The following is a 16,672-nucleotide window of genomic DNA, read 5'->3' as shown; positions in this document are numbered from 1 at the left end:
TCGTGTCACTGTGCAGATTCTGATGTGTGCTCTCATGCTTGTACGAATCATTTATAAAAAAAAAAAATAAGTTTCCTATGTATAGGAATGCAGTTTACTTTCACTGAATAACCTCAATAATTTGTTATTACAGTTCTTCAATTTCTTGTAAAGCATACTAGATCTTTTAAGATATTCATGTTGCCTATTGGTTGCTATATGTATAATTAAATTGGTTTCACTGAGCAATTTAATTTCACTCTTTCATGTAAACAGAATATCTCCTTTAATATTTTATCGTTTGGCATAAACTTTTCCTTAAAGTTTTTGAAACAAGGAAATTAAATGAAGTCTGTAAATTAAGCACCTTAAATCCTAACAATTGAGCATCTATTTATAGTCTCTGAGGCATCAAATCTCTCTGAACATGCAACAGAGATTTGCATTCACAATTAAACTTAATTGACCAATAGTCTCTTATTCTATTTCCCAGCCCACATCTATTCAATTCCACCTTTCAAAAAATGAATAATGGTTCGATTTTACTAAAATACATTAAGATGTTGGAAATAAGGATTTAAATTCACAATGAATGAACTCCTTGCACATTATAATACTATTCAGCATTAGGTCAGCAGAAGAGGCATGTTAAATTTCATTTAATCAACAGGGCCAGCTGAATCTGGGCTCACGCCAGGTCTACTGGCTCTTAATGAATTTAAAAAGCAGACGCGCAGCATCTGGGACTGGGCATGAGCCGAGAATCAGCTGATTCCCAGCTCACACCCCGTCCCTGCTACCACCCTGCCTCTCCTGCCCCCCACAGAGATGGTGCTGGGGGGAACAGGCTTTTAGGCCCAAAATTCTTTTAGGCCGGCTCCCCCCAGCACTGGCTCCTGCTCTCCCCCACCCCACCCTTGAGGCCCCCGGTAGAGGCTTCAGAGGGAGGTGGGGAGGAAAGCGACTAGTCGAGGGACTAGTCAGCTATCCAAAAAGCTTTTGCTTATTGGATAGTCGTCTAGTCAGCTATTCGCTTATATCCCTACAGCAGAATCTGTCTGTGGGTACAATACCGTTCTCATAAACGCCAATTAGAACTTCTCAACTGAAAGCTGGATCAGACCCTAAAACTTTCTGCCACAACCATGTTAAACTTCATAATTTAATCACAACAATAATAATAAATAGTAATAATAGTACATTACTTATATAATAATCACAGTAATATGTGTAAGCAAGAATGAACAATAGGGAAAATTCCAGGCTAGGATCCTGACACAGTGTGAGTGGGTTGTTAGTCATGAGGCCAAAGGCAGAACAATGCAACTCCCCAAGAAGCCACAATATGCTGCATCAGCAAAATGCATGTGCCCTTTTATCCTTGTAAATCTAAAATTACTCTGTGTGATTACTTATTACAATATTGTCTTTAAAAAGCTCACAAATAATGAGATCAAAATTGTAATAAATCCTCATGAAAACGTTTCATATTTTAAATTCTAAAATTGGCTTCTCTGCATTCTTATGGGTTACTCAGGAAGGTCATAATTGTTCCTATTTACTAGCTGGGAAACGGAAGCACAGATAGGGTCAGGCCCAAGTTGTCAGAAGTGGAGCCCAGTTTACGGTCAGGCCAACATTTTGGAAGCCTCAGTTTCTGAAAGCCCAATTTAAGATACCTGAGGACTGATTTTCAGAAAGTACTGAACACCCATAACTCCCCTTGACCGCACTTGGAGTTGTGGGTGCCCTGCACTTCCAAGCCCTAGAAGTCGCAAGACGAGCGCACCAAAAATGAAGGCAGACAAATTAGTAGCCACTTTTGTAAATGTGATGGTAAATAACTAGTTCAAAGTTGCATAGCAAGTCAATAACAGAGCCAGGAATGAAATTGAGAAATCCTGATTCCTGTCCCCTGCTTCGATCACTCAACTTATTTTAATTAAAAATAGAAGCTTTACAAAAAGCTTTATTTTATATGGCTTCCTACTCCCAAAATTCTCCCAAATTTCTTTTGTTCTCCTATTTTCTAGCCTAACCACCACTTAAGGACTTTCCTTTTCATTTATTTTTACCACATGCTGAGTCAGAAGCAGCATGTGGCACCAGAATCATCTCTGTTGGGGGGATGTGGAAATGGCAGTAAAAGGCAGGCCTAGCCTCATGCTAAGAACCCTTGAGAGAGATGTCCCAGCAGTGGTTTCAATATACTGTTTCTGCCAGAACCAAGTATCTCATCAGGGCTTAGAGAGATGCCTCAGATCCAGCCCGCCAACAAAGGGGGGGAAAAGGAGGAAGTTGCCCTGGGGCCTGGCAATTCAAAGAGGCCCAGAGCTCCTGGCTACTAATACTGCGCAGGAGCTGGAGCCTTGGCCCCGTTTGAATTGCTGCTGGAGAGCCACTCTGTGTGGCTCTGAGGGCTGACGGGGAAAGGGCATGCTGCAGTCTGGGTGGTGATAAGAGCGGCTGCCCTCTTTTCTGCCCCTTCCTGAAGTGCAGAGCTGCCCTCCCACACATACACACCTTGCCCTGGGGCCAAGGTGGTTGTTGGCCCTGCTGCTTCAGACACAACGGGCAGCCCATCTCCATACAAATACACACTAGTCCCAGTTCAACTTTTAAAAAAAATGAAAAAACAGATCTCGTGGTGGGGACTAACCCTTGTTAAGAAGCAGAGATGAATAAGGAGGAGGGAGAGCTGGAAGGAATCTTGACAGCCAATGTCAAAGAGGATGAGCATAAGAACGAATCTCTACAGCTAGGGACGGGATGATCTATGAAAACAGCACAATAAATCAGAGTGATGACAAAGGGAATGAGAAGAGATTTGAGGTTGTGGATGAAAATATATCTAATGCCTGGCACTTAGAAAGTTAGTTCACATCATGAAAGCTCACAGATAAAGGAAAATGGAGAGATTTAGTAAATGCAATTATAGGTAATCTTTAGTAGATAATCCTGCACTGTGACATTGTTTATAGAGGAATGTTAATACTACCTCAGAGGCAATTTAGCAAATAAAAGCAGCTTTGACATAGAATACTATCCCAGGAAAATGCTCTGCCATTTAACAAATCAGAATGCAATATTTTCTGCTACTACTTCATTATAAATAATAATGAGGAAATTTCTTAAGAACACTGAACACAAATGAAGCTCTCAATGACAGGAAACTCCAATCACTAACGCTTGGCATGGGAGTCTCTGCAAACCTGTGGGTGGAGCACTGGCTTCAGAGTCAGGAGACCTGGGTTCAACTGCTTGTTGTGTGACCTTGGGCAAGTCACTGAACCTTTCTGTACCTCTATCCCCCTATCTGAAAACGTTGTAAAATGCTCTGCGATCTATGGCCAGACTTGGTGGGCAGAGTGTGCGCACTCCCCACCCCCAGGCTGACCCAGGGACAAGCCAGAAGGTGGAGTATGTGGTCCCCACCCCTTGGGCTGCCCCCGGGGAGAAGCCAGTGCCCACCTCCATCCTCTGCTCTGAGCCACCCACCCCCACCCCTGAGCTCCCCCTCCTTCCAACCCCCTGCAGTGATTCCTGCACCCCTACCCACTGCCCTGAGCCCCTCCTCACCCCCCAGCCCTAACTCCTGCACCCTCCACCCCTACCCTGGGCTGCCTCATTCCTCCAACCTTATTACTGCACCCTCCCACATCCCTAGCCCTCTGCCCTGAGCCCCTCCCCAACCTCCCCCACGCTGACACCAGCATCCCCATGCTCCTGGCCTCCTTTTCTGAGTCTCCGCCCATTGAAACACCAGGTAAGTCTTCTAATTACAATAAATGTGGTTGGGTTGTGCGCATGACATAGCCATGTATCAATTGAGTTTGCGTTTCCATAACTACTACACTACCCGTGTTTCTATCTCTGCGGCCTGAGGAAAACCTGGCAGTTATCCCACAGTGCCATAGTAAGGTACAGAGAGCCCAGAGCACAGGCACACAGGGCAGTACCTGCAAAGATGGGACAGAGCACCGTTCTCTAGCACACAGCTGAAAGAAAGACCAAAAGACCATTACAAAGACTAACGGTATGGCTACACTGTGTTTTATTTTTTGGAAGAGGTATGCAAACAGCGCTCGCATTTGCATGCCTCCTTCTGTTTTTTTCCCCAGAAGAGGCTTTTCTGCTGTTTGGCCCCGTCTACATGGGGCTAAATGTTGGGAAAAAAACCCTCTTTCGAAAGCTCCTGTAAACCTTGTTTACGAGGAAGAAGGGAGCTTTCGAAAGAGAGGGGTTTTCTGACATTTGGCCCCATGTAGATGGGGCCAAACGGCAGAAAAGCCTCTTCCAGGGGAAAAAACAGAAGAAGGCATGCAAATGCAAGCGCTATTTGTATACCTCTTCTGAAAAATAAAACACAGTGTAGTCATACCCATAGTCAGGAGATCCAGTAAACAGTGTTACATTCCAGGAAGCCAACCGTGTGTAAGCTCTTAAAATGTATGTGGTTTCTTTTGTAAAAAGAGAGTCCTTCAAAAATAATCATGTTAACAAATCAAAGTCAGAAAAAGTTGCAAATACATTGGGGGGAGGTGGGGAGTTGTGTCCTGTTATAGAAAAAATGCTTTCGGAACTGTACATAGCAGTGTTTCACGACGTACTTATTTGACATACTGGGTACTGTTTGTTAACTAGTTCACAAGAACTGAACTATCGCTTCAGAATGTATCCGTCACTATGGAAGACTATAGGGTGTTCCCTCTTCTCTTCCCAAACTCACTTATAAGACTTTCAGTTCACACTGAAGTGAGGTAACAACCTGTATGGCTTCATCTTAGTAAAGCTATTACTGATAGTCATTTTGTATAATATGATATAGTTCATCTGGATAAAATCTGTAAGGGTACATCTACGCAGCAGGGCTAAAGCTGAAATAAGGTACAAATTTTAGCTACGTCAATTGTGTAGCTTAAGTTGAAATAGCTTAATGCAGCTTTTGGTGCTGTCTACACAGCAGGAAGTCCGAGTTAGAGCACTCTTCCTCCGACTTCCCTTACTCCTTGTAAAATGAGGATTACAGGAATCAGAATAAGAAGTCCTCCAGCTCGACATTTCAACATTGTCGAAATCACTGCTTCTAGTGTAGACAGGGACTGTATTATTTTGGAATAATGTCAGTTTTCCGAAACACTGCTGTGTAGATGTACCCTTAGAGTCTAAATTCAAATCTGCATGAAATTTTCTATAGCTAATAAAAGGAAATAGTGCCATCTGCTGGGATTGATATGACTGCTGATATTTGTTAGTTAAAGTCCAGAATTTGTTTATGCAATTTCTTAACAAGTAAGACTTGACATGGTGTTCCTTACAATTTCAATCACGTAAAATAATTAATTTAATCAAGCTAGTCACAGCTCTATCTGAAAAGAACAGTTTTCCCTTGTTCCGTTTCTGACTAAACATTAACCATCAGAAATGTCACAATTCTCTTCATTGCTTTTGTAATATGACATTAAAATTTGAGGTTCTCCACATTTAGCTATAAAGTAGAAAAGTTTACAGTAACATGTCAGTCCTTAAAAATGAACATCATATTGCTGAGGACCCATTCACTATCAGAAAAGGCATCCATTCATTATTACACTGCTTTGGTTTACTGAAATAGTCTGGAAGAAATCAAACCTTTAAAAAGATATTTCATAGGTTTCTGTATATGCAGCCTTCACAAAAAATATTTTTAAGGTGTCATTTAAAAAAAAAATTCCAACATTCCACGCTGAATTGTTTTTTCATAGTATCACTAATTCTTTTTTAATTTAAGTGCAATCTGCACAATTTAGTAATAAAGCTGCTTTATTGGTTGTAGAAGGAAAAGACCTGAATTTGCAGTTACTTATTTGCAATCATCTATGTTAATGCTTCTAAAATAATTCAAAGAGCAAAAGAATACTTGTTTAAAAAGGCAGAAAAAGAAAGAAAAAGGCAAATACAGGCAGTCCCCGGGTTACGCGGATCCGACTTATGTCGGATCTGTACTTACGAACGGGGCTTTTCTCGCCCCGGAGGATGCGGGCGGCGGGACCACCCAGACGTGCCACAGTCCCGCCGCCTACATCCTCCGGGGCAAGAAAAGCTGCTCCGCATTTCCCTGGTCTGCTGGGGGGCGGGCCCCCCAGCAGACCAGGTAGACGCGCAAAGCCGCGGAGGACGCGGGTGGCGGGACAGCCCAGATGCACCGCGGTCCCGCCGCCCGGGTCCTCCGCGGCTTTGCTCCACGTCTCCCTGGTCTGCTGGGGGGGGCCCCAGAATACCAGGGAGACGCAGAGCAAAGCCACGGAGGACGCGGGCGGCGGGACCGCGGCCCGTCTTGGTCCCGCCGTCTGCGTCTCCCTTGTCTGCTGGGGGGCACAGCTAGTGCGCCCCCCCCAGCAGACCAGGTTTTTCTCATGGATGCCTGTGGTAGAGCAGCTGGGGTGCTGCCGGTTGGTCCCGCAGCGCTGCTCCTCGGCGCTACTGGACCAACCGGGCAGCACCCCAGCTGCTCTGCCCCAGGCGTCCTGATTCAGCCGCTGCTGGTTAGTTTCAGCAGCGGCTGAATCAGGACGCCTTGGGCAGAGCAGCTGGGGTGCTGCTGGGTTGGTCCAGTAGCGCCGACGAGCGGCGCTACTGGACCAACCCTGCAGCACCCCAGCTGTTCTGCCCCAGGCGTTCCCAAGTCAGCCGCTGCTGAAACTGACCAGTGGCTGACTACAGGAAGCCCGAGAAAGAGTTGCTCTGCCCCGGGCTTCCTGGAATCAGCCGCTGATCAGTTTCAGCAGCAGCTGACTTGGGGACATCTGGGGTAGAGCAGCTGGGGTGCTGCCGGGTTGGTCCCCGCAGCGCCAATGTGCGGCGCTGCGGGGACCTACCCGGCAGTGCCCCAGCTGCTCTGTCCCAGGCGTCCAGATTCAGCTGCTGTTCAAACTGATCAGCGGCTGATTCCAGGAAGCCCGGGGCAGAGAAACTTCTGCGTCAGGCTTCCTGTACATGCTCCTCAATAGAAGCTTTTTGCCATGTCTTAGAACAAAGCAGATAAATTATAGTTGTTTTTCATAATAAAACCGAGTTAGTGGGTTACATTACTATATATTTTAAATATACAACTACAAATTATACCTCTAAATATAATAAGATAACTATGCAAATCAATAAAAATGATCTTCAAACACTTAAGTGGTTTTGAAAGTGCAGGGTATAAAATTCTTACTAAATCTAATTAAAAAAAATTGCCCTGAACTTCTTTGTTGTTTTGAAGTGAAATAATTTGCCCACCCCCGCTCACAAAAACAGAACCTACAGAAAAATAACCGGGCTTGTAACCATCACTTATAATATTAGATTCTCTAAACACTCCCCAAACACCTGGGCTGTGTCTACATTGGCACCCTTTTCCGGAAAAGGGATGCTAATGAGACCAGTCGGAATTGCAAATGCCGCGGGGGATTTAAATATCTCCCGTGGCATTTGCATGAACATGGCTGCTGCTTTTTTACGGCTCTGGGCTTTGCTGGAGAAAAGCGCCAGTCTAGACGGGATCTTTCGGAAAATAAAGCCTTTTCTGGAAGATCCCTTATTCCTCTTAAAATCAGGAATAAGGGATCTTCCGGAAAAGGCTTTATTTTCCGAAAGATGACTGGCTGACTGGGTAGCACAGCCCTGTCTTCCCCAGGAGATGCTCCTCCACAAGAGAAGCCAGGGCTGAGAACCACAGCGAGGAGAGGAGAGGCCCTGCGCTGAGAAGAGGTCAGAAGTGGGAACTGTGGCCCAGCCCCAAACCAGCTGCAGGCTGGAGGGCAGCTAAAGGTTGGAGCCATTCCCAGAACCCTACACCCCTTCCAGACCAGCTGCAGGTTGGGGGGGGGAGGGCTGGTCTCCCAGCCCCTTTCTCCAAACTCCCTGCCCTGAGTTCTATATCTCTCACCCCCCACCCTCTGTTTCGAGCAGCCCACACCGAGCTCTATGCCCTCCTGATTTCTGTACCCCCACCTCTATTTTAATGTAGTTTGTTATGAGATAATGAGGGATTCTCTCACCTAAGCAAACAAAGCCAGATGCTATAGGTAAAAAAGTACTATAATAAGGAATGCATAAGGAATGAGTGTAACCATAACTCTACCTGTTTAAGAAACTTGTTGGATGCTTGACTGTGCTTAGCTAACACGTTTGGCAATGCAGGATTTGCATATTCAAATTGAGGATTATAGGTAAAATCGGACTTGAAGAACTTAATCTTCTCTTTTTCCACATTGGAGGGCTTGATGGCAGTTAGTATACAGAGTTTTCGGCCAGAGACATCTATTTCTTTATCATGGCTTTTTGACAACTGAGGCTGCTTTGTCTTTGTCATACTAGAAAAATAATGCCTCTTAGCCTTGCTTTTGGGTCGAGATGGCAGTCCTATGCTGTTCCCTGCAACAGAAATACTGTGTGTAAACTTTACACTGCTAGACACGGGGCTAGCGATAAAGATGGATGGCTGCCTGTTTGTGCAATACCAGCCACTGCTGAGCAAGGGTAATGGGACTCTGATCTTGCGGTGCTCGTTGCCTCGCAAGGTAGCAGAAGACTTGGTAGACTTTCTGTGCCTCTTGTAGTGGGTAGATGACAGCTTTTGGGAGAGGTGTTTTTTCTCCTCTTTACTTTGCAGAAGGACATTGTAGCTGCTGGTTCCTGTTGTGAAAATATCCTTAAGGATTCCAGAGGACAGGTGCTGAAGACAGCTTTCATTCTTGATCAGTTTATGTTCTTCTGGATTTAAGACTGACTTTTTAGAGAGCTCTTGCTCAGGCCAGTGAAGTTTTTCTGCAAAAAAAACCAAACAAACAAAAAGATAAAACAAATCTGACTGTATCTGATAAATACAGATCTGATGAATGAATCTATCTATCAATCGGTATGTCTAGACTACATCCCTCTTTCTACAGAGGGACACTTCGAAATTGCAAATGAAGCCAGGATTTGAATTTCCCACACTTTATTTGCATAATCGTGTCATGGCACTCTTTGGAAAAAACGCTATTTCGAAAGTGAAACCACAGTCTAGATGCAGTTCTTTCAAAAATAGAAGCCTTTTTTGAAAGATCCTGTAAACCTCATTTTTTCATTTTCCTCCGCAGCAAGAATTCGAGGGTTCAAGCCAAGTCCGCCTCCTTCCCCCCACGGACAGCCACCCTCAGATTCCCAAGGAACGGAGCTCGCATCCCAGGAACAAAGGAAGGATGGGGGCGGGGATCAGAATGTAGGGAGGTTGCGGGGTTCCTCCTGTGGCGCAGTGGATACGGTTCCTGTCTCAGCGTGTTCGAGTCCCAGCCTTCCCCCCTGCCCTCCGTGGGAGGCACTGGACCACCAACACAGGATATAAGGGATGTTCTGAAGGGAGGGAGGTGGATTGGATTCTGGAGTGGCTTAGGGGATAGGGCATTAGACTGGGGAGCGGAGCGTGGCAGCTTCTAGGACTTCCCTTCCTCACCCACCCACTGTGGGAGCGACCTGACCACCAGCACAGGATATAAGGGAGGTCCTGAAGGGAGAGAGGTGGGGTGGGTTCTGGATTGGCTTAGGGGATAGGGCATTCGCCTCATTTTTTGAGATTTAAAGGATCTTTCGAAAAAGGCTTCTATTTTCGAAAGAACCACGTCTAGACTGCGCCTGGTTCTGCCCTCCCCTCCCTGACAGTCTGCAGGCCAGAGCCTCAACCCCACCTCAACAGCCTGCAGGCCATGGGAGAGGCGGCTGCAGGCCAAGAGCAGCTCCCAGAATCTTACCCTCCCAGACACCCTGTAGGCCATGGGCAGGAGGAGAGGCAGCGGCACTGGAAGCAGAGGGCAGCCCCCAGAGTTTCATCCACCCCCCCAGAAAGCCTGCAGAGAGAGTCACTGGGGGGCAGCCCCCCAGAATCTCAGGCTGTGGCGGAGAGGGGAAGGGGGAGTCTGCAGAAGGAGGCTGACAATTTGGCCTATGAATAAGCCCCTTCGTTTTCAGTTTAAACTAATTTGACTGAAGAAAAAAAAATCACACTTTTTACAAAATGTAAGATTTTATTTCTGATTTTCACCCTACTTTTGTATCATTCAAATAGATATAAAAATAACTTGTTTTATTAGGATGAGATACATGTATTACTATTATACCTAAGTTTGTCTATATATGCAAATCTACCTGCTAAATTAGGCTATATGTACTAATCTAGGATACAAACAATAAACAGACAGACACACGAACCGATGAATCTCACATCCAGCACATACACATTTCAAGCTGCTAATAGATAACGGTTTAAAGATCTGACACACTAACATGGGAAGAAAATAAAAATCTATATCAGAATTAATCTTCAAACACAAATATTGTAATGCTTAACTCAAAAACAAGAGAAAAGGATAAAAAGTTGAGTGTATGTGCTGCAAGTGGTAGGGACCAATTATTAAATGTAAATATTTACAGGCTGATAGTTCAGCACTAAGCTGGTTAGTCAAATAAAATTTTTTTATTGGGGATTAAATATACATTGCTTTTAAAACTCAGATGTGGCCTTGTGTTTTGAATTCTGGTTTAGTTCTGCAGCAAACCATGCAGATCCCATTAATCAAAGCTTTAATCTACTAAATACATTCTGTCCACCAAAATAAACCTTGACATATACCCAGAAAAATATTAATATAGAATCATAGAATTATAGGGCTGGAAGAGACCTCAGGAGATCATCGAGTCCAACCCCCTGCCCAAAGAGGGCCAACCCCAGCTAAATCATCCCAGCCAGAGATTTTCAAGCTGGGACTTAAACACCTCTCGGGATGGAGATTCTATCACCTCCCTAGGTAGCCCATTCCAGTGCTTCACCACCTTTCTAGTAAAATAGTTTTTCCTAATATCCAACCTAGACCTCCCCTACTGCAACTTGAGATTTCCCCTGATTTTCACCTGTTTTTATTGTTGTAGTAATAAATAACAATAAATTCCCAGCAAAAAATAAATAAAATAAAAATTGAAAATGAAGGGCCCTACGTATTAAAAAAAAGTTTCTCCCCCCAAAACTCCACAGAATAAGCTTCCAAAGAAGGAGATCTAGGATGTGCTTGCCTCTGCAAATAAATTTAAAATGACAAAAATGATAGGGTAGGTTCACCTATTAGTATATTTCCCCAAACTCACATTTTTAGTTGCCAAAGAGTTTATCTGATAGCACTTAAAACCCTCCATTTATTAAGACTATTAAGAAGAAAGCAGTTAGTACCAAAGCTATTGCTAATAAGGAACTTAACACCATATTGTCAAAATATCTACTCAAAGTTGCACAATATCAACAGTTACTGGATTTAAAATAATGTGCTTGAAAGTATAAACCTGACAAATTAAACTAAATTCAACAGGCAAATAAAGTTCATTAAGGACTGTGTTAAATCCACTTTGGAGCAGTCAGTCCCTTGTCTCCTTGCTGGATTGTATGGCAGGGCAGCTCTAATAGCTTCGTGCCCTGCTGGCTTTGACTCTGCAGCAGGTTCCTTTCCCTGGGACATCCCTCAGGGAGGAGGGTATAATACCCTGACACCCCAATATTCACCACTCCCATGTGAATAGGATATGTTTTGAACAAAGTATGTCTTGTGAGGTATCATTCTAAAAGTCTTGCCTTGCTAAACATGTGTATCTCGTTGGCCTGTGTTATTGTTGTATGTGAAGTTATGAAATTTGACTATGAAAGTATTACTGAAATATGTTTTGAGGTTGAAAACAGCCACAAGGTACAACAATGTTAATGGCTTGCTAAGGAAATGCGCCCAAGCACAGGGATTACCCCAGGAACTGTGTACAACAGAAACCTCTCAGTGACAGCACTACACCAGTGTTTCCCAATTTTATTTGGCCATAGAATCCTTTTAAACTCGAAAGAATTTTGCAGCACCTCTAATAACAATCTAATATATGGAGCTGAAAAAGTAGGCCACAAATAAGTAAGGATAATAATAAACAAATGCTAAAGAAGGTCATGAGATCAACATTTAGTTTAATTGCTCATATTTAAAAACAAAAATCACATAATATTAGTTATTTTTTTAAATCATGAAATGTTATTGTAATGGAATTTTTTCACTGAACCCTTATTTTCACTTCGCAGAACCCCGGGGTTCCACGAAATACCATTGGGAAACACTGCACTACACCATTGGAACTATTTGACCCAGGTCACAGCAAAAGAGCTTTCCAGGAAGCAGGAAGAAGATATAAAAGGGAGACAGTGATATCCTGGGAGGGAAACTCACACTCCTACTACAACAAACCTGGACACACAGGAGGGGAAAAGGACTGAGCTGTGGAAAGTGATGGTCCCAGACTAGAAGGATTTTTAGCCAGTGTATGGAAACCTGGGAAAGCTAAGGTAACTGGTGCGCCTTAAGAATCTGCCAGCCTTTTTATCACTCAGGGTGAGACATTGCTAATGAATATCCTATCCATCTAGTGCAATAAATCTAGTGGGCAATAAACAGCCCATGGGCTCCACACATCTCACCAGAGTTAGCCCCTGGCAGGCCACCAGATGCTTTATCTGCAGTGTCTGCAGATACGGCTGCTTGTAGTTCCCATTGGTCGCAATTTGCCATTCCTGGCCAGTAGGAGCTGTGTGAAACAGTGTCCTGGTCCTCGTCGCTTTCTGCCACTCCTATTGGCCGGGAACAGCGCTCTGCAGCCAATGATAGCTGCAAATGGATGTACAGGTAAATAAAGCATCTGTTGGGTTGCCAAAAACGAAACCTGGAGAACCACGTCTGGCCCTCAGGGGGCTTATTGCCCATCCTTGATCTAGAGTGTTAAGCTCAGTTAACGGGTTTTGTTTATTTACTAAGGTAATCTGCTTGGTTCTGTTGTTATTACTCCAGAGTAGGGATGTTAACTATCATTTAACTGTGTAAACGTGTAACCGCTAGAAATTTTAATGGTTACATGTTTATACACAGGGGAATAGGCAGGAGCCCCAACCCATGCTGCTACCTCTCTGGGAATGGGGGAAGGCGGTTCCGACGAGCCAGCACGCACAGAGCCCACACATGTTGGTTCCTGCCTGCCCCTCCACCCTGCATTGCTGCCTCTCTATCAGAGGCAGAAGCACTGGATAGGTGGAAGGTGGCTCGTAGGGAGCCAGTGCATATGGGCAGCCAGCTTAAAGCTGAATCCCCACGGGCACCAGCTCCTCCCCTCCCCCAGTTTGCTGCCTCTGATACAGAGGCAGCAAGGGGGGTGCATGTAGTTGATTGTGTAACCGACTGCACACTAACACCCTTACTCCAGAGATGTACACAGGAGAGGGCTGGGTAATTCCCTGAAAACTCTGTGTGATTCAACAGCTGGATGTGTCCCCAGCTGTATGTTTGCCAGAAAGGGTCTTGAGGTCCTATCACAGCAGGACAGAGTAAGGGATACTCAGGTTGGTGGGACAGGTGGGCTCAGTGGGACTCCAGCACATCCAGTGGCACCCTGAAATGGGAGTGAGGGGTCAAACCTGGCATAGTGGGATCTACACTGCCAAACAGCTGCACACAACAGTTAATAGAATCTCCATCTATATGTAGCCTCTGGGCTGATTCCTCATGGAGTTAATGGAGGAATGATGTGCATTTCACTGGCCCTATCCACTCCCCCCCAGCAGATCCTCAGCACTACATGTAGGCTTCTATAGGGCCTAAGGGACTAAGTGGGTAGTTGCCAGTTTTGGTTGGATGTATTCCTGGAGGTTTCATCATAAGACAGACAATCCTGGAGCACTGGCAACCCTAAGAAAGGCAATGATGTCATAGAGATGCACTTTCCATTTCCGTGCCTGTAGTGGTGTAGCAGGCCAATCCATCAGGGAGAGGGTTACAAGCAAGCCAGAGGGAGCCTGCGCAAGCTGGGGTAACCAGGGTGAGGAACAGTTAGCCAATCAGAGCCACGCTGGGCCCCATAAAAGGTATCCGAGCTGAGGTGAACTCACCTCATCTTGACCTGCCAGGGAGAAGAAACTGGGTCCTACTAGGGAAGGGAACCAGCGGTACCTGGATAGAGCAGTGCTGGGCAGGCTCAGAGGAGCTGGAGAGAGCCTTCAGCCCCTAACGTCTGCTGGGCTGCGGCCTTGATAAAAGAGCCAAGAAGATGCAAGAGTCACAGGGAAGTGGTCCAGGGAATGGGAGCAGTCCAGGCATGTGAACAAGGGCAGGACAAGGAGGCTGCCAGAAGTTCCTTGGACAATGGACTGGCTTGGGTCCCCCCTTCCCATTTGCACCACAAAAATGTGGTCTATACAGACTGCAGCTTGCCCATGAAGCAAGATGCTAGACTTTGGGGCTTCAGTTGGCTATTCTGGCAGGTGTGAGACTGAGGACTGCTGCTATCCCTGAAAGGGGGCAGAATGCTGAAGGGCAGTGTCTTGACAAGGATGCTACAGCTCAGGGAGTAGAGCAGAGTAGTGACCAGCGAGACACTGGCCAGAAGACAGTGCACTCCAACAAACTGAGCTAGTTCCAACTGTGACCAGCAGGAAGTGCTGTGGCAGTGAGTTAACTTCATTACAGTGCCTAAACTATAAGGAACCATGGAATAGAAGATATGGCCCTGAGTATTGTGATAGACCCAGACCAGCTGGCTGCTGCACACTAATGGAAGGAAGGTATGCTGGGGCATGGGTGAACAGTTTTCTCTTCCCTGAGTAAATAGGGATGAGCCTAGTGCAGCATAATCAGGCAGGCGCCTAAGGCAAATTAAGATCATGCTGAAGCAGCAGGCTAATCAGAGCACCTACAACCCATTAAGGCCTGCTAGGGCTTGTTTATAAGGCTTCTCTGCAGAAAGGACATTTTAGCCCAAGATCTGAGAGTGATAAGGTGAACTGTGAGTGTGAGCTGAGGACGAAGAATAAGGAAGAGTGCTGTGGAGAAGCAGGACTGACTTGCTCAGGTACCAGAGGACAGGTACTGAGAGGGATCGTTTGGGGAAGTGGCCTAGGAAAAAGCTGCCAGACTATGAGTAAAAGAAACCCTGTCTGTTGCCGCTGCCTTAAGGACCCTGGGCTGGAATCTGGAGTAGTGAGTGGGCCTGGGTTCCTCCCAACCCTCCCCATGCCACTGCAGAATCTGCCTCTGAGAGAGGAGACCAGGACTACAGAGGGGTTTTCACCCTAAACTGTGGACTAGTCCGTGATGAATATAGCTCAGCAGGCTGTGACCCTCGCCTCTAGAAAAGAAGCGGCTGTGTGGAGGGTCATAGCAAGACTCTGAGGCAAAAACTGTCCGTCAGAAGCACAGAATCCATGGGGCATTGTCGGCGCTTTGCCACAGTATACACAGAGTTAAACTTAGTAAAGACCTCAGAACTTCACTATTAGGCATAACCAAACTGTAATTAACTGTATATACAATAATTATACTCCGAACAGAACATTAACAAAAGGGTCGTTAAATCCCTGAGAGGTAACTGAATCAATAATTTAATTCCAGCTTTGTTTTTCTAGTAAAATTAGTCTTGGATCTAAGAATAAATGAGACAAAACCCCATCAGATCTCTCTGAAAGTTTTCACACTTTATGAACTCATTTTCATATTTCACACTATATGTACTCGTGTTTTTCAGTGCTACGGGAGCTAATGGGAAAAACAATAAACAGATCAATGTACTGTTGTATCGTACACATTGTACATTCATGCAAAACATCTACAAATGGGGGAACAATATCACACACAGTCTTAGAGAATCCTTCCAACTCTAAGGATGAAGTTAAACTTAGGGATGTGAACAGGTAACCGGGTGATGCTTACCAGGTAACAGTTAAATGGTTCCCTGGGCACAGCCATTGCCTGTGGCCTGTTGCAGGTGGAGGACTGCTCAAGCTCCAGCAGCTAGCCCCAGCTGCTGGCAACTGGGAACCAGCAGCCAGCCCCAACACGGCTGGCAGCAGCCCTGTTTAACCAGTTAACTGATTAACTGGGATTTTACATGCCTAGTCAGACATACAGTAGAACTACAAAGTTATAAACACCAGAGTTACAAACTGACCAAACCCCACACTGCATTTGGAACCAGATGTAAACATCAGACAGCAACAGAGACCAAAAAAATAAAGGGGAAAATTAAAAAAAAAATGATTTGACAAGGAAATGAAACTGTTTCTAGACTTGTTCCATTTAAACTAAGTTGTTTGAAAGCAGCATTTTTCTTCTGCATATAAAGTTTCAAAGCTGTATTAGATCAATGGTCAGCTGTAAACTTTCGAAAGAACAACCATAATGTGTTTTTTTTCACAATTACGAACAACCTCCTTTCTTGAGGCATTCATAACTCTGAGACTGTATTAATTTTTTTCTCTGGTCTAACAAGCAAATATTATGTAAAATTAGTTTTGCTTTCTGGTCCTTCCTTTACACTTGTCACAGAGATAGCTACAGGGCATTACAGCTCAAGTTTAATAAAATCAGTTCAATCAATGCAGGAGAGACTGCTTATCTGGGTTTTTTTGCTTTGGTATACACTGCAGTGGTATGCAAAATTACAATTCCCAGCACAAAGAAAACAACAGCAAGTATCCATTTCACAAAGTGATGCTCCTGGGAGTGATGGGACTATGCTCTTCTTCATTGGACACAGTGTCTCTTAGGAATAGAATCCTGCAGATCAATGGATCCCAATGAGTATCCACATCTGTGGGTAAACATTTGTATCCACATAGAGCTCTACTTAATTA

At 44.9% G+C, this 16,672-nt stretch overlaps 1 protein-coding gene across 5 annotated transcripts in view; it reads right to left on the bottom strand.

Annotated features, from left to right (window-relative positions):
- The window catches only part of MATCAP2 (microtubule associated tyrosine carboxypeptidase 2), a 58,941-nt gene that overhangs the window by 27,458 nt on the left and 14,811 nt on the right, over positions 1–16,672 (bottom strand). For 3 of the 5 annotated variants that reach the window (XM_025185156.2, XM_075921748.1, XM_006124058.3), the window contains one exon: positions 8,084–8,769. In XM_025185156.2, coding sequence (XP_025040941.2) covers positions 8,084–8,769 — 686 coding nt within the window. The remainder of the gene's footprint in view (positions 1–8,083; positions 8,770–16,672) is intronic. The other 2 variants (XM_025185157.2, XM_014574072.3) reach the window with 1 other exon arrangement.

Source organism: Pelodiscus sinensis, chromosome 2 (genome assembly GCF_049634645.1).
Source record: "Pelodiscus sinensis isolate JC-2024 chromosome 2, ASM4963464v1, whole genome shotgun sequence".
Taxonomy (NCBI): domain Eukaryota; kingdom Metazoa; phylum Chordata; order Testudines; family Trionychidae; genus Pelodiscus; species Pelodiscus sinensis.
Note: the sequence above shows the minus strand (reverse complement) of the source record. Positions and strands in the feature narration are given on the sequence as shown.